The following is a 24,538-nucleotide window of genomic DNA, read 5'->3' on the forward strand; positions in this document are numbered from 1 at the left end:
TGACATGATTGAAATATCTAATACCTCAAGCAAAAAATAACTCTACTTGGTAGAGAAACCCTTGTTTGCAAGCCCAGCAGTAACATGTTTCTTCATTCAGTGACATGCGAATCAGTTTATAACTTGGGCGTAAAGTGTTTTTCTAGATTTCTTTGTTTGATATTCTCTCTCCATTTAAAGGAAACAATCATGAAAATTAGACTGTTCATTTCTTTGTGAGCAAACTTACAAATGATTTCTACAAAGTGAGCTTAAGAGAAACAATGCTTTCCTTGTGGACGTTACTTATCGCTGTAAATTAAACTCTCAATCTCACACTTATATCCACTGTATCCTGTTGACACTTGCAGTAAAAGTGACTAATTAGGTGTGAAGCCCTGTGTGATTTCTGCTGCTGCTCCGTACTGCATTCACTAAACAGGGATTTAAAAATGTGTTATACTCGTAGGTAAAGCGCAGTATCTGAGAGGTGTTTCCTATGTGCATTTTCTTCATATTTGTAATCTCCAGCTTTACTTAAGAACCTCATTTTCAATAGCTTTGTGTAGTCATTTGTCATAATTTCAGGCTGGAGAGACAGCTGCGTAGCGCTCATGGAGTGTTAGGGTTTGTAATAACTTTTTCTCAAATGTTCATGGGATGTTTGTCCATTAGACAGATGTCTTGTCTGCTCCTTTTCTGTCAAAGTACACTTCAGTATGTTCTACAACTGGTCCAACTGGTATCTAGCACGTTAGCTGCTGACTCTTAAAGCGTCCTGAGTAAGCAGTTAGTCAGCACACTGCAGGGAAATGCATCACACCTTTATCATAACTGCAAATGTCAGAGGGAGTTTGGCTGCTGGCAGACACGACCTTTCGGGATGCACCAATAAGACGTGCACACAGAAACATGCAAACGCTGCCAGAAGGTTATCTTGCAGTGCACAAACACGCGTTTGTGTTTGCTGAAAGGTAATTTTGTCTGTGGCTGTGAATGTTTGAATGTTACTCAGCATTTTTTTTTAATTGTGTGAAATTGGGCCAGGTTTTTGCCATCGGCAAAAAAAACAGGGGGAGGGTTGTGCTGCATTGTTGATCTTGCCTGTCACACTTAAGTGCATCTATGTACATGCAGGCAGACACGCAGTGACTGTTTTTAAAGGTGACTGTAGCAAAGACTCAGTCTTCCTTTTAATGTGGCCACTTATGAGTTTTAAATCAAATTGCCCTCCAGCCTCATGTGCAGAGACACGCAGGTGCGCGCGCACACTTTCCAGCACACCCTGTTTTACTCCCCCTGTCACTGTTGATGGTCTCAAATTAGAACACAGTATATACCACTCTAGCATTGCCTGGTGTCTGATGCTCAAAGCACAAGAGGGGGGAAAAGAACCCTTTTTACCCCATCCCTACTTTAAAAATAACACATACACACACAGATTTATCACACTGTTTGATTTCAATCTCTTCCTTAAACAGATATAAAAAAGTGTCTTACTTATGGGCATACTGTGGACACTGAGAGGCACACAGTGAAAGCCAAACACACTGATCATCTCCGTCCTTGACTTCTATCTCTATTTCCTTCACTTTTCCTTATCATAGTCTGTCTCCAGGTGTTTCAGTAGTCTCTCAACCACACCCCTCCCTCCGTATCTATCTTCATTTTGGCAGCATCATCCACAGAAAGTGGAAACATGAATTTAAAAAAAAAATTAATCATGAAATGTAAGACTTAATTCTCAGTTGGGCTGAAAGACTAATTGGATTAAAAATTAAACCGAAGTAAAATAAACAGTTGTGCAGCCCTGTGCAGGAATCGGTTCATTTCAGCTAGGGATGCAATATGCAGTGAATCACAATCTCACTAATAGTTCATGTTGGTTTTTCCTTTCCCCATTTTTTTTGTGTATTTTTTTTTGCCAGGGACACACAGAAATCTTCAAGTCTTAAGCCCTTCATCACAATAACATTTAGCTACTGTATTATTCATGCGATACAACATTGCCACTGTTGATGCTATCTTATTGCTGATGTTTATTGATGCACCAGTATCAACCAAATTTAGCCCACTGTTCCATTCATCACACTGTTGAAGCGTTTTCTCAGCAACAAAGTGAAATAAGTATGAGAAACTCAGATTATGCTGGTGGGATTTATTTTTTTCCCCATCTAACCTCAGAAAACCTCAGAAAAGCGCAGAGACAACTAGATGGCCCTGTGTGTCCGGTCTACCTCCGCTTCAGCTTTTTCCACTATGACCTGAAAGATATGAATAATTAACAGATATGATGTTTTGGTTTGATAGTTCATGTTTGACACTTTTCTTCTCCTCGTATGTTTAAAAGTTTAATTAGTTCTGCTCAGATGCAGATTGCTGCCAGCTTGCATCTCGCTTTGTTTCCAAGTGAGTGTTAATCTCAGCTGCAGATAGCATTGAAAGGGTCTTGTAACGTCTTATATTGAAATACAGAGACTGTGAAACCAGCTAATATTGTTGATAATAACAGAACATCGGTTTCAGGATCCATTAGCCTGACGGCTTTTAGTTCCCGTTCTGTCTGTCTGTTGTCACATCAGCGCTCTTTCCCATTCTGTCGTATCCAATCTGTCCTTTGAAATCTTGTTTACTCGCACCTTTTTTCCTTCTAAGCCCATTTCTGTCTGTTCCTGAGCCTATTGATCTCCCTTCTCCAACCAGTTTGCTTCTTTTTATGTTCTGTTTTCCTCATGTTTTTCTTTTTTACTGTATGAAATGTTTTTAATTACCATAAGAAATGTTACTTCACCCTTACCTCCTAATCAGCTCTACTGACTGACAAGTAAACAGCTTCATTTTCGCCCCACAGATGTGCGTGCGCCGCAGCTTCTTTGACTCAGAAGTTTGCCTGGAGCTCAAAACATTTTCATGAGGACTGACTCATCTTCACAATTCTGTCCAAGTGCAAACTAAACCAAAGCAGCATTGGCACTTTTTTAAATGAAACTATATCCAATCTAATTTTGCAATAGATTTAAATATAACACTGAAATCTGCTTTCGGAGATGCACCAAAATACACACGCTCAATATTCATATCCAGCACTTTTTTTCCCCATAATGTACTTAAGTAGTCAAGTGCACAAACATGACACATCGCCACGCGTTAATGACTCAGTCTCAGTTCCATACATGTAAATTTTATTATTTATATCAAGTCAAGAGAACAATATTGACTTTGGCAAAATGAAATGAGAACAGAAAGGAAACAACACTGATTGTTATTATTGGAATTGGCTTTGTTTAATAGGCATCTGTGTGTGTGTGTGTGTGTGTGTCTGTGTCGGAGTGTGTGCTTGCCAGTTTGTGTTTTGTGCTGTGTGCTTGCCAGTTTGTGTTTTGTGCTGTGTGCTTATTCTTGTTGTAGTTTATTTTACTGCCTAGTCATAATCAACATGTTCGTTCCTACTCATGAAGATTTCTTGTCTAAAACAAAAAATCACACTTTTCATAGTTTGCGTTCGATCCTAGAATCACTCCCCAGAAAACTTTGAAAAACAAACACACGGTGCGACAAGTAACATTATTTTATTTATATACTATATATGTATGTGTTTGCGTGTGTGTGTTTCTCTCTGATAGAAGTTTTTAAGAGTCTTCCAACAGATTTTATAGCGTTTAGTGGCGTCTGTAGCAATTTCTGATTCATTTACTTTTTTTTTTTTTAAACTGCTTCCTTTCTGAGAACATTCAATTTGGATCTACCATGAACCCATGTGGCACAAAGGAGTTTGAAGTCACACAAAATGAATTTGAAATTTTAATTCCCATTTAACAGTTTCTGCTTTCTCACCATGCTACACTGCTGAAAATAACAAGTTGTACTGGTTGTGGTGTAGTTGAACATTTCCCTGCCTTCACTCTCAGTGGAGCTCAAGGACACCTCTTACCTTAAATTTTAGTGTTTTTTTTTTTCCTTTCTTTTTTACAGCATATCCAGAAAGCACTAAACATTTTTGAAACATGGAGTCTAGTTCACCGGCTCGCCCCCCCACCCCGCCCCACGAACATTCATATACACACAGGCACACAAATGCATCCTGTCCCTGATCCATAGATGCATGCACACTTGCGCATCCATTAGCATTATTCATCTGTTTGGTCCATTATCATCTGACATCCAATACGATCTCGTCTTTTACAAATGCACACGCTTACACGTTCCACTGTGCACTCCCGTCTCCTCCATTTTGTAATCCATATCAACTCCATTGTAATTCCAGTGTCTTTCTTTTAATGTCTGCGCTCCCCTCGCTGTTTCCAGCCTGTATCGATTGATCATGTCCATTGCACACAGCTCTGTATTTATACTCCCATAATCCGCAGGCACAGCGAGCCAAAATCATTGTCCAGACACAGAGGACACATAAAAGTCACATTCAGAAAAGAGCTTCAAAATGGCCGTCTGTGTGAAAGCCAAAACAACAGAGTGGGGCTGTGTCATCCAGAGCTCTTCACTGATGTATATCTGTCACAAGTATTTCTCCAGTATTAACAGTGGTGGTGGTGGTGTTCTTGATCCGGTGTAAATCCTCATGGTGGTGTGGGAGCTGAGACTCTGGAGAACTGAATGGTTGTTAGTGTGATCCACACAGTTCACAACATCTCCTTCACTGCTGTAACCTTTGTTCTGTTTCCTTACTGATGTTTTCCCTCATTTTTTCCTTAATCTACATCCTCCCATTTCCCTCTCACTTATATATTTTTTTCCTTTCTTTGTCACTGTGATGATTGTACTTTCTTTCCCCGTTACCTTGAATTTTTAAAGATTTCTTTTAATTTATTTTTTGGTCACATTTCTCTGCCATCACTTTCGAGGTTCCTCGGAGAGCCTCTTACAAATCCTGACCTCACTTCTTGGTATACTCTCTCCTCTCACCTCACATGGCAAATCAAGAAGCTGCATAAGTGACACTTGAGTCACTTGCTCTTCTCCCTTCTTCTGAACTGGAAAAGTTTTTCATCTAAAACAGTTTTGCTTTTTTAATCCCTCCTCACCTCTTTGGCCTTCTTAAATCAGCATCTCATTCAAACTGTCCTCATACAGAACCCTTTATCCCCCTCCACTTTTTGTAATCCGTGCCCCTATACCACGCTTTCCTCCAGTTCTTCCGCACTCTTTCCATCCTTTGCTTTTTCCCTACTCCTGTCTTTTCCATTATTTGCTTTCCCGGGAGTAATCCCAGTGTTAGAGTTGGAATTGGTGGCGTTATAAGCATGAATATATCCCCTTTGGAAATCACAGTGACCCCCGAACCCGCCGCTGTTTTCGCACTCGTCGCTCGTGGTCGACGAAGCTGTGCTCGCTGTCGAAGCGCACTGCACCAGCATTCCATGCAGCGACTGGCTCCGCCTCGTCCAGATGACGCTTAGCCGCTTGGCATAACTGACAGCACCGTAGCGCCTGGCGACACTCGCTGCGGCATCAGTCGCTAGCGCGACCGAGGAGCCCATATCGAGTGAGTGCCTCCGTTTGCTAACTGTTCCACAGGCAGGGCTTAGAGGGGAAACGGGGCTCTGATAAGCCTGTGAGGAGTTCCATTTGTCCCTGCCTCTGGGTGTGACTCTCCAGTCCAACAGCTCCGAGTCTCTCAGGGGCGCCGCGAGAGAAAAACTAGCACGATTGGTCAGCTCTCGCTCCAGCCGGGGCTTTGGGCGCTCCCTCTGACGCGACTGACGGGGAAGGGTTGAAGGGGGAGAAGGGGAGTAGTAGAGGGGCGTTCTGTCACTTTCTGAGGTGTACGGTGGTGCCTTGTCCAACTTTCGCTGTCTCACCACCAGTGCCATCTCACTTCCTGCCCCTGTCGTTGTGGAAACCACGCCTCCAGCTGAAAGAAACTGCTCCAGGTTGACTTTAGGTTTGGGCCTGGGCTTAGGAGGCAGTTTTGGAGGCACAGGAGAGGCTGAATCGGCCTCTTTTTCCTTTTCATTGTCCTTCTCTCCTCCTCCTCCTCCCCTCTTAGAAGGCAGACCATTGGGCAGGACCACCATCATCATGTCTCCAGAACCATTGGATTGGTAGCATCCGCTACCGTTTCCTCCTTTGTCCCCACCTCCTACACTCCCTTGACAGCAGGCCCCGCCTCCTGCCTCGGTATTGCTGCTGTGACACATTATATGGTCCCCGTGATTGCAAACACGGTGGCGAACCATGAGTGCCACAGTAAACACAAGTAGAGTGACCACAACAACACCGCCAACCAGTATGGTGAGTGTCCCGCCCAGAAAGTGGGCTTGCAGAGAGCGACATGCAGGGTAAACATCCTTGGTGGAGAAGGTTGTGCAGCCCAGAACTTTTGTCGCAGCTAAAGATGTGATTGTGTCATCAAAAATGGCCAACACGCACAGATTGTAGTCCACACCAGAAACCAGGTTCTTCAGCAGGAATCGATCACTGGTTGACGGTAAGATTCTAAAGAGGGAGTAAAGGGAAAAAACATAGATCAGTTACATAAACATGGACTGTGCGCAGAAATGCATCGCGTCTGCTGTAATTTGAAACCTGACCTCGATATTCTGACTAATCTGACCGAATTTAAGGAATAAACGGTTGAAGATTGGGAAAACAAGCGGAGGAAAGGGGCGTGAAAGGAGGGCTAGAAACGGCACAGGAGTAAATACTGCAGTAGGGGAGTGAGGGGAAAATGAGGCTATTGATGGAGAGCGCGCCTAGGGAACATGAAAAGAGAACTCTGTCTGCTCATTTGGAGAGCAGGAGTGTGTCTACGTATGTGGGGATGTACTCGCATCTTTGCGGGAAGCAAACATCACGGCAAAACCGCACATTTTTACTTGTTTTAGGTTAAATTGCCGAATTAAAGTTAAAGTATAGTTGTGTTTGCCTGTCAGCAGAACTTATGAAATTAAGACGTATATAATCTGGCTTTGGTCTTTTAGAGTGCAGATGTTTTCCTGTGTGTCTGTAATGAGTGAGAGCTTGCGTGGGATAATAAAGAGAGAAGTGCTTTGAATGTGCCCTCATTTTAAGTGTTCGAGCAGCCGTTAGAAATAACAAATGGGCGAGAGGTGAACAATAGAGGGATATTGGGGGGGGGGTAAAGACGGTGAGGGAACAGGCATTGCATAAGTTGCATGTGATTTTTCTGTGTTTGCACCTGGATCTATGTTTGTATTTATGGGATGAGGGAATAAACGTGTGTTTTGATGTCAGTGGGTTTGTGTATGTGACATGCCAGGGTAAAGTGTGTGTGGGAGACTGAAGCGCACCTCAAGTGTCGCTGATGGGTATGACTCTGCCCTCTGCATTTCCAACCCTCTTGTGTGGCCAAGTATGTATCGTAGTTTTGTTTTGCTAACCAGAGTATTTTGTCAGTAGTTCCTTTGTTTTTCCTCTGCATCGCGCTGTCCAAGTCCTTTTTTTTTTTTTTTTTTCTCCATTCGTCTTCACGCTACGTCAAAGAGCTTATTTGCATCCTACGTTACTAACCATTTCAGCTCCCCTCAGACCTGAGCTACATCCTATAAATGCCATCTAGGATGACTCAGACATCCAGGGAGCTGCTGCAGAAGTCCCCTAACCTTATTCAGTATGTAATGCCTCCAAAATGGAGACCCAGAGACGGCAGCGGTTTGGTCTCGTTTTTCTTCCGTTTTAAATTGGAGGTAATTGGCGCCTTTTATATAATGAAGTTTTTCAAATAAAACCAATCCGTTTGACAATTCTCGCATCCATATTTATATCAATGTTGGTGTAAAGATGGGATTAGTCGTCTTGAATAATGCAGTGCTAGCTGGGAAATGAGAGGGGCCTTCTTGAGGCAAGCTACAGGCCAGAGCAGTGGATTTGGGTTATGGTAATGGCAAGTAGGAATATTGATCATTTTCACCACCTCCTCAAGGCTTTAAAAGTTAACAAAACCGAACGTTTTCTACAAATGTCCAGAATATCAACTTTTGCACTCGTATAATTTAAAAGAAAAGATTTTTTCTTTCTCTTTCTTTGCAAATAACAATGTTTCAAACAGAGTTGCACCGTTTTAGCAAATTGCCTGGGGTGATTTGAATAGCAAGGACGGGCACTGAAATGCTTCCAAACTTCTAATTTTCAGCAGAAGCTCGGTATGATTTTAACAAGAAATTATAACGTACTGTGTGACACTCCAGGTTCCCAGATAATCTGAGTAGACACATGGGGCATCGTCATTAAAGTCGTCCGCGTCCGGCGGTCATTAGGTCGCTATAAATTCCCTTCTAACACAGTTACAAATTTGCCCGTTAACTCATGCTGTGCGGTGGAGCAACTTGGGTTCCAGGTGTATGTTTCCATGGCAAAGGCTCATTATTTGACTCGGCAGTGTAGTAATTATACTAAGAGTACCTCTTCTTCTGATATCCACACACTAAGCACTCGGGACCAATCAGCTCTCCTAGCTTCATTTCCCAGAATATTAGTCATATCTTTTTGTTTTTCAGAGATTTTTTGACATAAAAATTGCCAAAATTTTTCCATAGCAACATAAGCACAGCATAAGCTTGAGAGATGACAATTACAAAAATAAAGCTGTACTTTGATACACTAAGAAGTGTGTATGCTGAAGCTAATTTAATCTTTCTCACAGAACTATAAAGAAGTGTCAGAGATCTCTGAACTCAGGGATATAAACTACAATGGACAACCTAAACATCAGAGCGGTAACCAGCATCGACATAGAAAGTTAAGAGGTTTTGATTAAGGAGTTTTCATACTCCTACAGCAAAAAGACATCCAGAGAATGAAAGTGAAACCGAGGATTATGACCAAATATCTCAGGGATGAAAGCTCAAAATAAAAGCCTCTTGGGCAATCAGTCAAGCCAGAGAATTGTGAATAGCTCCTGTGAAGTCCAGTAGTAAAGACAGGGGGTGCTCAATCAGATTTCCAACATGAAATATACAAGAGGCATCGCTCGCTATGCTTCTGTTTCTGAATAAAAAGCCTTGGTCATAGTATAGGCTTATAAAAGCCCCCGAGATTTATCGCAATGGTGTCAGTTCATCCACAGCCTTTATGCGTCTATATATAATTGATAGATCCCACAAGACAGAGTGACTTGACCGTCATTGGAGTGATTCATGTACTCAGTGAGTTGCTGCTTCTATCTAACGCAGGCTAATACCCAAATCTCTTTTCTTACTTTGATTCATATTGGTGCATACTGGTTCAGAGTTACATGTGTTGCTGGATGCTGAATAAGAATGCCTAAATCTTATAAGATGATATTCTAGACCAGTATATTTGCGTCTGTCTGGATTAGCCTAACACAACTAAGCTTTCTGGATGAGTCTTTGATTTGGTCCTCCATTGTGTGACCATGCCTCACAGAGTCATGCACACCTTTAGTGAATCCACAAGTCATTTTTCTAATCCTACCTTTCAGACTCCTTCCTTTTTTATTCACTCTGTCCTCCATTCTTCCCTCTATATACTCCTTCAAAGCTCTTTATCAGTCCTCCACCATCAATGCGTCCAACTTATTTTATTTTTTTCCCTCCATCAGTCTTACATGAACAGATTTCCTCCGTTTGGGTGATCAGCCTCTCCTTATCTCTTCATATCCCATGCCCTTTTCATTGCGGTGTAATCACCCATCCCTCTTTTTCCTTAGCCTAAATCTGCAGTGATGCAGTCATCTTTGGTTCAACCTCTCTTACAACTTCACTTATACTTCTCCTCCTCTGGTCTAATCCTTTGTATCTTTTACCTCATCTGCTTGCCTCAAATCCTTTGGCATTTCCCACCAGGCTCTACCTGATCTCCCAGCCTCTCTTCCTTTTCACAGTCACTCCACTATATCTCTATTAGCCACACCAATAACCATGTACCATGATTGAGCATCCAAGGTCACTCTTCCTCCCCTCTCATCTACCCCTCTCTCCTCTGCCGTCTCCTTTTTAGGTACCTCTGCTCCTCCCTCATCCTCTTGCCTCCACTTTTCCTTTTTGCTACCCACTTCACCATTTGCACATCCTATATTTCTTATCCTCTTCCTTTTGCCCACCGCCCCTCTCAGTCTTCTCTCCCACCCCGCCACTGCTTCCTCCCTTATGAGATTGTGAATCACCTCTCTAGTTGTTTTCGCTACACTGGGAGCGACAGAAATAGGCAAGCAAATTCACTAAAATATACATGGAAGACCCAGACACATTCACAAACGCATGCATCTTTGATATGCTGATTCGCTACCACTCGCTGCATTATTCATTTTTTACCCGTATTTAGCTATGTGGTGTGGGTACACATGAAATAATATTCGGCTAAAACCTCTGTGCTCGAGACATTATGTTCATGAATACAAAGTGCATCTCGTGTAACTCGGACTGCTCGTCGTAGGCTACTACGAAAATTGATTGATTAAATGGCCGTGTTGTTGTCTGTATTTGCGCCGACTCTAGCTTTGTGGGCCGGCTTCTAACAGACCAAGAGAGTTTGTTCCGTCCCTGTGCTTCTAATTATGGTTAAAGCCTGCAAAGGCGTGCACATCCACAGATGCAGGAAGAAAGTGAACGAGACAAGGGAGTGCTTTGTTCAAGCCGGTGACACAGAAACGAGTAATTATTAGTACCCGTGAGAGTAAGGGGGGGGGGAGGAAAAGAAGAGGGTGATGGAGAGAATAAAGGAGTGGTGGAGTCCAATTTTTTTTTTTTTCTTCTCATCGTACTTTGTCTTTTCTTGTTATTCTCGCCGTCTCATGTCTTCCTCCTCTCTGTCAGTGTTACCAAGTCTGGTGGTCTGACACCAGACAAGATTGGGCACAGAGAGCAAGAGCCGGAGGAGTGAGTGAGAGAAAGAAAGATGAAGAGGAACAACAAAGCAATTATCTCCTCCTGGCTGACATCTATCCAGCTCTCCTCACCCCCCACCCCACCACCCCCACCCCATGTCACGCCTTTTGTTCGTTCACTCTTTCCTACATACATTTTTAGCCTTGATTCGTCAGACTGTTTATTGCCTTGTTATCTGTCTCTCTCAATTTTGTCTGCTTTCTTCTGTTTTCCATGATCACCCCACCTCCCCTGTTTTGCTTTCCTTTATCTGGTTTTTCACTTAACTCTTCCTTATTTGGCCTGATTTTATTTTATTTTTTTCCCCCTCGATGCCTGATTCGGTTGTTTTCTTTCATTTTGTGACCTTCTCCTCGTCATCCTCATCGTTGCTCCCCCTTTCTTCACTTTAACCACCCAAATGTTTATAGGAAATTCCCCGTCCATCCTTTGCCACCTGCTTACCCCGTCCTTTTCCTTCATGTGACTCTACAGAATAATATAATGTGACATATGTATTGAGTGCTGACCCTGTTCTCTCCCCCTTCCTTTTGAAGCCTCTGATATGAGCTGACGCATGTATTGACACAGTAGTTTAACACTTAATTAGCTCTTCCCATGGGGTAAAACTCTCCACTTCATTTTGCCCCATCTCCTTTTCGCTTCCCTCCCTGCCCTCTAACCACTCAGCTGTCCGGGTCCTTGTTTGTTCATCTTGCTTTCCTCTTTTTCCATCTTTGAAGCTGCATGCCTCGGCATGCCCCGCTCCCTGCCACATCTCTTATTACATCCTTATCAACCCCAGCCTCAGCATCTGCACATATCTTCTTGCTTTTATGATTTCTTGTGTTGGTTCCCAAGTAAAAATGAAGTACTGATATCAGTTTCCCTACCAACATTGTATTGAAGAAAACAGAAAACCGTATGTAATATGACAAAGTGAAACCATGTGAAGATTTTGATGGATTTCTGATTGGACCAGTGGGGAAAATCATTTTTACAGCTCACTGTATTTTTTGCTTTCTCTTGTTTTTGTTGGCTGAACACACTGTAGTTTAGATTCTTATCACTTTTGGTAAGCACATTTAGTTTATATGTAATGAAATGTGCTGTATAAATAAAATTGACACTGACAGGTAGCTATAGTAAATGCCTTGAGTGAGCATTTATAAATATATCCATAGCGCAATTCAGTGTTCTGTCAAATATTAGTCAGATATGGTGGGTAATTTGCAACAGGAAAAATCCTTGATGCCAACACCTAATTTTCAGGATTTTTATTAAAGCGCTCTCCTTTTGTGACTCATTAGCCGTGTTCTCAGCTCTGTTTCTCAGCACGCTCCTTTCCTGTGGCTTTCAAACTCTCGCCCTGTACTTTTTAACAGTGCGGCCTTTTCTTAGACACAACTTTCATTATTCTCATTATTTCTCAAACTCTGCGTGATTTTTCTCTCCAATGTACTCCTCTTGCTCTCCCTGTGATCGTTTCTGTTCCCATTAAATTTTGTGCCAAACTTGGCACTTTGAGTGCCCGGCAGAAAGGTCGATCATGTGGCGACTGGGGTGCAATTGTGAAAATTGTCAAAGCCACTCAACTCCTTCCTGCGCACTTTAAAGACTGTTGTTGAACCTAATGAGAAACGTTTGGCTCCGACATATACAAGTGTCATACAGATGCCCTCTCTGACATACCTTATATAGCAGTGATTCATAACTAATTCCCAACTGCTTGCCAGAGGTTAAAAATAGATGGATTTACACGTAAAAAAATCATGAAGCACAGTGAAACGGCAGATATCTTGTATAATTCTTAGTGAATAATGTATTATACAGAGGTTGGGCTCAGTGAGACTTGTGCTGAACATGGAATATGTTTCCTATAAAATGTCTATTTACTACATGTCAGGTGGATTTTGACTGGTAGAGAGGGCATCGTTTACTCCTGTACAATCCTTCTTTCTGCTTTGTGTTCCTGCATACAGTACACAGAATACGTAAATGTTTTAATTCAATATCACAGCTGCCATTAATGTTGACGTGCTTCTGATTAAGACATGACCAAAAAAGCGCATGTAGTGTTAGCTCATGAGGGTTGACGGCCTCCAAACGGTCTATGACTGCATGTTCTTTGTGACTTGCAAGTGCTGACGAAAACACACTTTTGAACAGATGGTGCTCCATCGGTTGCTTTAAAGTGCTGGCTCATTAACATGGACTCGTACTTTCCTGTTCTGTTCTTTGTCCTTCAGGTGGGCCAGTCCCATGTGTGGGCAGAGAAGTCATGGTAATTGCTCACTTTAACCGGCAACAAGGAAATCTTTGGCAGTTCTTTTGCTGTGCTTTTCAGAATCTGAGCTTCATGTCACATTGAAGGTTCAGTGACCGTGTGGTGCTGTTAAAGTGTAGCAGAGCTCCGGGAAGGAAGCTGGCTTAATGTTGTGAGGGAGCACAGCTCAAAGGAAGCCACATTCATGACATTGTACCTGTTATTCTCACAAATGCCAGCAGGATTACAAGGCATGCTAAAATGGAGGTTGGTATTGTCTAACATACGACTGACCTTTTAAAGGATACAGTGTAGCCTGCTTTTCTCTTATCTGAATGCCACCATCTTACGATGTACTTATTTCTTGTCATTTCTCAAAGATTCCTTTTTTTTTCTGTGTTTCTGTCTTAATTTCTGAATGCTCTCAACTTGCCCCTCTTCCCAGCTTTTGCCCAATACAGCTAGTGGCTGGAGTTTTCTCCTCCTCCCAAATTCAGCAATAGAATACGAACACAAATCCCAGATAAAAGCGTGAAATCTCACTGACCTGGTCTCTCCTTTTGAATTTCTAAGCCAGACTTCCTTTGGTTAATTCCTTTTTCCCCTGAGCTGCTAGCTGGTGTGAAACTTTAGTTGGCGCTAGCTCATTGATAGCATGATGGGAATCCATACTGGAAATTCTCGACAGCGTTGTAGTATGCTGCTTTTCTCCTTCTGTCCTGAGAGACTGATTCCAGTATTTCCTTCAGGTTGTACCTGAAAGCCTCCAGACTTGTCTCCTATTTCTACCTGTTTTCCAAACTGACCTGTTAAAATGGCCACTACCCTACTCTGTGACAGATACCACCCCCTTTCTGTTTTCTGGTGTGATTTGTTGAGTTTGGCAAAACCTCAGATCGCTTACTCTCCTGTGATCCCAGCTGGTCAGTGACTCATTCTTTCATGCTTATCTCTTCTGTTTTCTTTTGTCTCTCTCACAGCTGAGTGTTTCCTTAAAGTTGGCTAAGAAAAGCATTTTACTGGTGTCAACCTTTTGCCTTAAAGAGCTACGTTTAGGTGCCCAAAGAAGAATAGTACAAAGTCTGTATTTTTATAAAACCACCCTTGAGAAAATATAACATTAAATATTAAAACACTTAAATTTTGAGTCAAATATAATCGAGAAACTAATTAACCTAGTATTGTTTGATATCTCATAGTTTATGTGGAGAGTATGTTCTCTTAACCTTTGTTAGTAGAGATAACCAGCTTGCTCCCCTGATCTCAGATTATTATCCACTGAGAAATTAACACTAGTGACCAACAAGGAACTTGAGATCTCAGTGAGCTCATTTTATGTATTACAAGCGTGTCGTGGGAGTATAAAGAATCTGCATGTTATTTGTTTTGATGTTGCATTTCTATTGGACATCTCTTTATCTCCATCCTTTCAACTGCACAACCTTCTTTTCAGCAGCGGAGCACTTTGCTTTCACAAAATTGCCTCGTCTCTATTTCTAAACGTTCCTGCTCCCTTGTCACATTATTCCCGTTTGCTTGTTTTTTTTTAAAGACCGGCTTTCTAGCGCTTTCGCTGTCTTACGTTTCCGTGGGCTCCATTTTCTCCTTTCTCCCTCATTGCATCAGTTCTCCCAACCTCCCCCTTTCTTTCATACCCAGGTGTATATCTGTGTACACAGGCTTTCTATTTCAGTTATGGATTTAAATACCTTCCCTCCCGCTCTCCACCCTCGGTTCCTTTTTTTGTTTTTGTTTTCCTTTTCCCACGTGGGCCTTCTGCTCTCTTGTCCTCCTTACTGTCAGTCTGCTTTAACACATCCTGCTTTTATCTCAGTCTCACCCCAAGGTGATTTGGGTAGAACCCAAGATCTTCTCAGTCTTCTACAGGTCTCAGTCCTCATGTCTAAATTCATCCGCTTTCCCCTTCTAACTGTATCCTTCCCTCATAGTATTGCTTTTTACCTCCCCATCCACCCTTTTGCATACAACCCAGGTTCCTACTATTTTTACTTTGCTCTCAAATTTTCCGATTATAGCTTTTTTTTCTCCACAATCATCTTTCCATCTTTCTGTTCTCTACAGTCTTTGTCATGTGAGTTGCTCTACCCCTTACGATACACTTACAGCTTAATGCCTTCTTTATAATACCTGAGGGAAGCCACATTGAACCCCAGCATTACTGCCAGCTAAAATAAAAAACACCCCACACAAATAATAGCACAGTGGCAGCCCTTGCTCAGCCAGCCCCCAGTGTCTTATCCCATCTTCCTCACTGTTTCAGCCACTGTAGCAATAACCCCACGCATAATGTCTCATCAGTCTATGCTCATAAATTCAGAAGCAGTAAACTTTGAATGTGTACCGCTATATTTCATGAACAGCACCATAGTATTGTACATGTAAGCACACCAAGTAGCTAAAAAGCCACTGTTTTATATTAAAGACGTTAGTCTCATCCTTTAGCTTTAGCTTTGTTTAGACTGTTTTCTCTCATAGTTTCTTATGCAAGTACAATATTTTAGAAATGCAAATAAAAAAGATGCGATTTTCAGGATATTGGTTTTGGTCTTCCTTAGGTTCTACATAGAGTAATTGCAATCTTGTATAGCCACAGCTACATTAGAGCAGTGAGAAAAAAATGTGAAATTTTCAAACGCTTGGAGGTAAAACTAAGAAAATCTACATGTTTTTCCAGATCTGTACCCTGTACTTGTATGCCATGGTGTAATTAAGAGCTTTGAATCCTTTAACCCACAAATCAAGCTTTCTAAGTGGTTATTTATCTTCCTCTTAGACTATGATGAGTCATACACTGACATAACTTATGAAAATTTGTTACTTTAGATTAAATACAAATTGCATCACTCTGTGTTATCATGCATTTTGAGATGGGCAGTTTCTGGCCTCTCGATGTTTTTACGTTACGCAGCTCAGACAGTTCAGAAACATCCCCCTCCTTCAAATCCTTTTCCACGTTATCCACGTCCTCCCATTCTGCACTCACCCATATACACTGGCTACTACCTATTGAGATTAACCATCTCTCGTCCACTATCCCTTCATTCTGCTCCCCGTTCACTTTTCCCTTAAGCTATCCGCACATCAATATGCAAGATGAACAGTTCGACTACTGAAGTGTCATACTGTAATGGATAAATATTTAAAATGATTAGCATGAAAGAAAAGGGTGGGGATGACCCTGCAAAAATACCTTGTGGAGGAGAAGCTGAGAAAGCAATCATTTGGCAAGTGTCTAAGTTTGCCAGTAGATGAGCGACAAAAGCTTCTATTATTTGCATTGTGAGTAAAGTGAGTAAAGTTGAACTGACCTGTAAATGAGCGTCTCATCTGCGGTGCAGTTGTACTGTATCTGATACATCCAGACAACATAAGCTCCAGACAAACGCCCCAAATCCCATCGGACCTGAGCCGATGTCGATGTTACTCCCTGTACTCCAATCATCCTTCCTTCCTCTTCGTCCTCCTCTTCTTCCTCCATGTTTCCTCCATCAGTCCTCTCTCCTTCAGATGCCCTACCGCCGTCACCCTCTTCGTCATCCCCTCCAACTCTTTTCCCATCCTCTCCCTCTCCTCCACGTCCTGCACCATTGTTAATCCCTCCATTTTTGGCCGTGCTAATATCCGACGAGCCCGGATCGGTCCGTAAAATTCCATTGGTCACATTCCTGTTGTTCTTGGTGTTAACACTGTTGCTCCCAGCGTTTCCACCTACTCCACCCCGGTGAGGCAGGGGGATTATTTTGAGATCCACAGTGGCAGTTGCTTCACCTGCTGCGTTTATTGCAATACATGTATATGCCCCATCGTCACGGGCTACTGTTACCAAGATATCCAAGGTCCCGTTGCTAAAGGAGCTTGTCCGGGATGAGTTTGCGATGATGCGATCATCTGGTGAAACCCAGTGGACTACTGGCTCGGGGTCACCAATGGCACGGCACTTTAGCGTGGCTCGCTGGCCCTCCAGCACCCACAGCTTGTGCGTGTGGCGAGTGATGAGAGGTGGTTCACATGTGAACTCCTCCTCAGGAATTGACCAGAAATATCTGCAGGCAAAGAAAAGAGACAGTGAGGGAGATGGGTGGAGTAGATTAACTTTGCTGTTCTTCACAAAACACAAATCATCAATTAGCATCTTGCAATGAGTCACACAACAACTATATGTGGGACAAGAGCTTAAAATGTGAAGACCAACGGCTTCCTTCTATCAAGCCTATCATGTTAACAACATCTGTCTGCATACATATTCTTCAAACCCCATTTGTGGTCATTACCACCAAACTAGACTAGAAATTTAGCACAGAGGGATATAGGAAGAGGAGGTAGTCCAGAGTATCTAATAAGGAGCAAAATATCACGGCAGTGTTCTTAAAACTGGCTGCATGGCCTACCTGTCCTCATGAGTTTCAGCTTAAACTCTGTTCTTGCACACTTGATCTTATTAAGGTAAGAATTAGGTCAGGAAGAATATTTTGATTCAAAACATTGTTCAGCCTGTAACTTATTACATTGCTGCCCTATGATAGAGGAAACCTTTACTAGTTACAAGAAGCAGGAAGAATAATCTATTGACCAGCTGACGATGATTTACCTTCCAGCCAGGTGAGCAGGAGTGGCACACGTCTCCATGTCATCTCCACGGATGAGGCGCCTTAACCATAGCAGTTCACAATTGCAGTGCAGTGGGTTCCCTCCAAAATTTAGGCTTATGACAGCATTGTATGGGGTAGGACTTATTGCACCTGTCTGAGACCTGAATATAATAAAAGAAAAGCAGTCAGTCCATTCGCTTAATGATGCCTTGCTGGACTTAAAGGTTATCTAAATGCAATATTCATAATTGTCTTTTCTCTCATTTTGAAACGAGTACCTGTAGTGAATACAAAGGAGCCATGAAACTTATGAAGATAATTAATTTGCATTTGGTTAAATTTTTATAAATGATTTACGTTGAACATACTCTCTAAGAACAACTTTAGAAATGTGGTAGGACGTCTTTCATGAATTTGTCCTTAGACAGGTTGAAGTTAATTTGGTGCAAAACAAATGTGAACATGGTATCTTCACATCTGAACATACCATGTTCAACCTCTCTGCTATTTGCTCCTGACAGAAATCAGAGCTTTGCATGCATCACTGAGTACAACTTGTCAGTTATCCAGTGTGAACGGCTGGTAGATGAGGCTGTCTTTGCTCACCACAAATTTTTAGCTTGTATTCTCATTTTGACAAATGGTTTGGAGACCACTACTTGTTTTCTGAGACCTCTAATGGGCACTGTTGCACAAGTGTTGCAACTTTTGTTTAACAAATTCTTTTGAAGTTAATTGGACAAAGCTTGATAGACGAGGCTCAGCTGTCTGATTGTGTCACTCTAATATTCTGCTTTAATGTACTTTATACTGATCTGCTCCCACAAAGCATTTTACAGTTCACAACCATTTTTAGAAAAGGGTAAACTGTGACTGCACGTTGATTTACTTGAACATCAAATCCACCTTTGCGTCATCTGAACAGGTGGCTCAATGGAAGGGAAGCAATTCCTAGAATTCATTTATTGTACAAATGTAAAATTTGCCTAAGTCTGGCTGCAAATCTAGCAAATGTATACAATTGTAAAAATTTTGTGCCATTACTTTAAGGTTTTAGAAACATTTGAAAATAAACTTGATAATTGTTCCCAGGTTTCCATTTTAATACCAAGCTGTTATAAGTCATTTTATATAGCATTTAATGACCGGTGTGATCCGTAGAGGGCATGGGAACATGTGAAACTGCAGAATAAACTTGCTGTGTATAGCATGGCTATATGAGAAGCTCTATTTAGTACAATCAGACTGAACTTTATGTTAAAATATAAAAGATTTAAACACTGAATTGCATAAACTATAGAAGAATAAAACTGGTTGTGCAAGCATTCAGGTTTCCCTTTAAATCTGGCTGCATAAAAGTGAGTTAGAGGGGAAGTTATGATTAAAGTGATAATTTTTCTTTACATTTTCACTTGTTTTTAAAAGGTGGCCTGAGCTGAAAGGTCTATATTTCTAATCAAAGCACTGGTCATGGGTTATGATCTTGCACACTATGGTCTGTCATAGCATGCAACATAGTCCTTAGACAGGCGAGTTAGAAATCGTGTCAGTGCAACACCTCATACGGTTGATTTGACAAAAATGTCAGTCCCACTGAGTTCCAGTTGACCAAAGCTGTGTCACAGCTGGACTTTGATTTCCACATTAGTTGGAGCACAGTTGACAGCTTTACAATGAGTGCGTACTTCTATTTATAACCTTCATATAACTCGCCATTACCATTTCAAAACTTGAAATATGTTTGAGTCAGCGAAGTGGTGGGAATTTGTGGTGGCACATACATGCTGTTCATATTGATTATTTAAATAGCATAAAAGTAAATGTTGATTAAAGAATTTACAGAATGCCAGCACACCAGCATTCTTTCTTCTTTTTCTGTGCCAGAAAGCACCCTGCTAAAAACACACACATTGGTAGCTCTGTGGTGTCTGCAATGGGATATTTCCACTAAGCTACTTCTGAGGGAAACATAAAAGTTGAAGCTTAAGAGCTACCTTGCAAAGAGAGGATCAGGAGGCAGGGTTCGGAGCCTGTTGGAGGTCATATCCAGCCTTGCAAGCTTATACAGCTCTCCAAAGACTCCTTCCGCTATGTGATCTATCAGGTTATGGTCCAGGTTCAGTGTGTGCAGACTTGCCATGTTCTGAATGGACTCCCATGGTACCCTGTAGATATAAAAAAGAACAATGTCTAATGTGAGATTTATTGAATTGGTAAACTTTGTAGTGAGATTGATCATGTAGTGTGAAGATGGAGGACTGAGTAACAGCAGCTCTAAAGACAGATCCACCTCTTGAGACCTCTTAAACATTAACTTTATTAAAGGATGTGAATGTGGCACCGATAGATCCACAGTTCATTTGTTGTTCTCTGGGTAATTTTTTCTTACTCTTCAGAGAACAAATATGCAACGATGAATTAATAGTGACAATAATGACAGACAACAACAACAGATGCTTGTTTTCCTTCTGAATCTTTTGCTCTATCTGGGTTTCCCCAAGTCCCATCTGTGACCCATTGCTGTAGTCATTTAGTATTCCATTAGTGCTGTCATTCCCTGTTTTGGACCAATTAGTGAGTCCAAATGAAATGTCTGGAAGTCTGGAAAATAGGAAAAATATGAAGCATTTATTTTTTGGCGTCAGTCACACCAGCCCTGCTGATTTTAACCATTTTTTTTTTTTTTTGTGTCCAGGTTCACCGAACTGAACTTTATTACTCAACAGCAAGGTGATTCGAAAGCTCCTTGGGTGCAAAGAATACTTTTTCTTTTTGTAGTTGACTAAATAAACGTATTCAATGATTTTTAATCAGTTACAAAAACAATTTGGTAAGCATTGATGGTTACAGCAGGTGGCCTGCATTTATCTGTACAATAGTTTGATTAGACAACAGGCCTGAAAGAGGAAAGAAGTGCCAGGCATAATTAATTAGACTATGTTTATGGTTTAGATTATGGTTTTAGAGGTTGGAGAAAGGCCAAAGAGCTGCTTTAGAGGAGACAAATGAAACATCTTAATCAGAACTGACAGACCAATGCTGCTGAATTTATCAGTACAGAGGGACACTACGAAGAGAATAGAGGTCTCAAAGAGAATATCATCATTGTTCTGACTTATCATTTAGACCAGAGGAATAGAAAGTAACGCTGAATCTCTATTGTCCTAAATAGACATGAGAAGAATACTGCACCGTGCACTCAGCTGTATGGAGCAGCTATAACGGCGTACACGGTGGCAGTGGAGTGAGCTCAGTCGAAGTGAAAGAAAATTAGAACCTCATCAAAATTGACTTTCCTTTCCCCTCTCCTCGTTGCCTCATATGCCAAGTGTTTTCATTGCGCATTACTCTTTTTGTGTGTGTAAATTTTGTGTGCAGGATACACTGACAGAGACGGGTCTGTCAGTGTATGCTGGCTCATGAATTAAATTGAGTTTGACACAAAGGATGTCAAACTCAATTTAGTTCATGGGCCACGTTCAGTCCGCTGTATGCAGCCTAAGAAAAACAACAGTATGTGGTTCCTTTCCCCTTTAATAGTGTAGTACAAGGCGTTTTCCTAAAACTAGTAACCATAAACCCATGTAAGATATGTCTTCAAAATGTGCAAAATAAAGTATTCTTGTTAAATATTATGTATTTAAGAATGACCTATTTACAAGGAGGATGAACATCCTGAAATATTGTAAGAAAAATAAGTGCATTTTCAACACTATATCAGTTTATTTTTCTTAAGTCATTGAGTTTACCGTCATATGACCAATTGAGAGATCAGTGGAAAGGCACAAAACCTTCATACGTACAAGTTTTTGGAGTTTTGGAATAATTTATTTAGAAACTATCAATAACTGACTTCACTGCAGTTTTTAAACTTTGCAAGTCTGGCTCCAGGCCCCATTTTTGATGATTTCTGCTTAAAGAACAATGTCTATGGCTTGGATGTGCTGTGCACGTGGGTGATACCCAACAAAAGCAAAAACTCACCTCCTGAGGTTATTGTAAGATAAGTCGAGGTCTTCCAGTGTGAGCAAGAAGTCATCAAAAGCCTGCACTGAGACCTTGATCAGCTGGTTGTTGTTGACAATCAGGTGCTGCAGATTGACCAAACCTGCAAGGTCTCTGGGTCCGAGTATTGTCAAGCGATTACCTGGAGAAAACAATAAACGGATAAAAACACGTTTAAGTAGTGTATTTGATTCAAGTCTTGAACACTGACAATAAAATAACTGACTGCTCACCATCCAGATGCAGAGAGCGCAGACTCTCCAGGTCAGCGAAGGCCATTGGTCTAATAAGGTGGATGGTGTTCCTTGACAGTGTCAGATCAACCAATCCGGTCATGTTGACAAAGTCATTTCCGCCCACTTCTGTTATAAAGTTATCAGCCAGTCGCAGCTCAACTGTCCGCCGGTCAACATGCGGTGGGACGAACAGGAGGCCTTTGTCGGCACAGAGCGTGCTCAGTGACTCCGAAAGGTTTCGACACACGCAGTGGAAAGGACAGGCCGAGACCACACCCCACGTCTCCCCTGCTCCAATTAGAGAAGGAAGCAGGCAGCATGTGACCAAAGTCAGCCAGTGAAAGATCGGGAAAGGGACAGAGTCCGGAAGGGTTCTCTTTGCAGTCCTGGGACAGGCGCAGTGGATGAGATGGGATGAAGTTGACAGAGATGAAACAAAAAGAGGGGACAGAAGAGAGACGGACAGACTGGGCAAAGGGAAGAGGGAGGGGAAGTCGGAGCCTTCTGCTCTGTCTTCGGGGTGGTGTGTGTGGGGTAGGTGTTTTTGTCTGCGGGGATTGAAGGGTGGGGGGACAGGCATGGTAGAACGCCTGGCTGTACACAGACCTGGAGAGAAAAAGACAACAGACGGGGGGAAAAAGATTAGACAGTTTGTAAACTCATACAGTTGGTCATATTTCTAAGATGTGTCTAGTTTTTTGTCTTCCACCTACTCTGACTAGACAGAAGTGAAGCAAGGGCTTGCTTTACACACATGCATACTTGTGTGGGTCAAGGCCTCTTTCTAAACAAGCACCACTTCACACTAGTGCCTACATGGTGCTTTGTAGCATTAAAAAAAAATCTGTACTGAAAAATGGTTGCCTCCCTTGTTGTGTGCTTATTTTTTTTTTTAAATATATATTGGCTACATTGGCCACTGTAGCTTATTGCCTAGCAACAACATCCCAAAAGACTGAACACAGCCAGTCCCCATAGTAACAGTTACCTAGAAACATGTGAGAGTGGATTACTGTTATATCATAGGGCCCTTTCTTAACACTGTGGGTCAGGGAATCAAATTGGGTCAGCAGCCCATCAGCCTGGATTCCACAGCAAGGCTCAAATAAAGCACAATGCAGGTGCTGGTAAGCCTGGCGTAGTACTAAACATACCAGGGTCCCATTGTAAGTCTCACACATATGCCAGTACAGTCGTACTAGAAGCAAGTCTTTCTACTCTGCAGCCTTGTTTTTTAAATGTATGGAGAGGATCCATAATTCAGTCACCATTTAAAAACACAAACAAACAAACCAACCCAGCAAGCTCTGATTTTCTTATCAGATTACACTTGGGCACACACTGTTACAAATGCTTCAGAGTGCAAACATGATAAACATCTCTGGAAAACCCTATCAAAACATATAAACAAATGTGATACTAATTCCGGTTATTTGTGAATTAAGGCACTCAAACATATACCTTATATGTAGGGTTAGTGTCTCTGACATCTGTCAGTGCAACATTATTGGGTCAAATGACTCCCAGTTTGGCAGTTAATTGGCTTTTTGGTTGTAGAGGTGGGTCGGCTGTTCTGTTTGGTGTTAAAAATCTCACTTCTGTTTGTGTTGTGGCTTTGAAATGCCATCCCTCTGCCTTTATCTTGCCAGTAAATGCACACATTGTGGCTTGGTGATAAGGTATAGGAGTGAGTCACAGCCACTGATTGCCATGCCTAATAGTTGTTATAGCAACTGTAGCCTAGATACAGAAAGAGTGACAGGGATGGTTGATAACAGTCAGAGATGCGATGAGGGGAGATGAGATGGTGAGTCACGGACGGACAAAAACATCACTGAAGAACGATGGGGATATTTTCATGTGAAGCAATCGGTAAACTGACAGTGCAGAAACTAGAGTGTGATGATTATACGGTGATATACAGTATATGCAACCCAATACTTTGAGTAATGACCAGGCATAACTATGCATCACGATGGCTTTACAGGTTGACGCAAATTGCGGCTCAATATTTTCCATTAGATTCTGGCTTTACTCTTTCTGCCTGAAACTAGAGGAGTGTTTGCAATCTAGCTCGGATAGCGAGACGGCGTTGATATAAAAAGCCGAGTTTTGTATTCTCCTCCCTGCTACATGGTTTGTTTTGGTCTGCTTCCAAAATGTGAGCTCTATATTAGACCAGGCTACTGTGTCTCGTTTTTGAATCATAACTTTGTATTGAGTAGATGAGAACTCTAGTGCCTGAAATGAATGTACTTCTTTTTTTTTTAATCTTGGCATCTCAAATGTTCTCGGTAAAAAAGCTGAGGGGAAGGAATGAAAAAGGTGGTATAGATCACGCAAGAACTACTTTTCTGCTTTATTGAATGGTGCCATTGCCGCCTTAATATCCTGCGTTTCCTGTTGAAGCATGATGCTTGGGCAGCACATTAAACCAATGGGTTATTAGTTATCAAGAGCAATGCAGTTTGGGCATAAGCCTGGTTTTCTGCCCATCCCATCAAGCCGTTCAGTTGTACGTCAATAGACTGCAGAGTTAGAAAACATTGCTTTTTGCTGCTTATCTTTAAATACTTGAGTGCCTCTTGGTTGTTCTGGGAAGCTGTAATGACTACCAGGAACCTCTGTACTGTTTTCAAC

At 41.8% G+C, this 24,538-nt stretch overlaps 2 protein-coding genes across 3 annotated transcripts in view; one reads left to right on the forward strand and one right to left on the reverse strand.

The window, feature by feature from the left end:
- Positions 1-24,538, forward strand: part of pcxb (pyruvate carboxylase b) — a 282,068-nt gene that overhangs the window by 163,222 nt on the left and 94,308 nt on the right. The gene's annotated exons all lie outside the window — the stretch shown is intronic.
- Positions 4,081-22,665, reverse strand: LOC116317863 (leucine-rich repeat and fibronectin type-III domain-containing protein 2). The gene is made up of 7 exons (XM_039608764.1): positions 22,612-22,665; positions 21,896-22,504; positions 21,642-21,804; positions 19,652-19,822; positions 17,657-17,818; positions 16,377-17,111; positions 4,081-6,432 (listed from the first exon to the last, which is right to left on the reverse strand). The coding sequence occupies exons 1-7, from the start codon at positions 22,652-22,654 to the stop codon at positions 5,106-5,108; spliced, it is 3,210 nt and encodes a 1,069-aa protein (XP_039464698.1). The 5' UTR covers positions 22,655-22,665; the 3' UTR covers positions 4,081-5,105.

Source organism: Oreochromis aureus, linkage group 3 (assembly GCF_013358895.1).
Source record: "Oreochromis aureus strain Israel breed Guangdong linkage group 3, ZZ_aureus, whole genome shotgun sequence".
Lineage (NCBI taxonomy): Eukaryota > Metazoa > Chordata > Actinopteri > Cichliformes > Cichlidae > Oreochromis > Oreochromis aureus.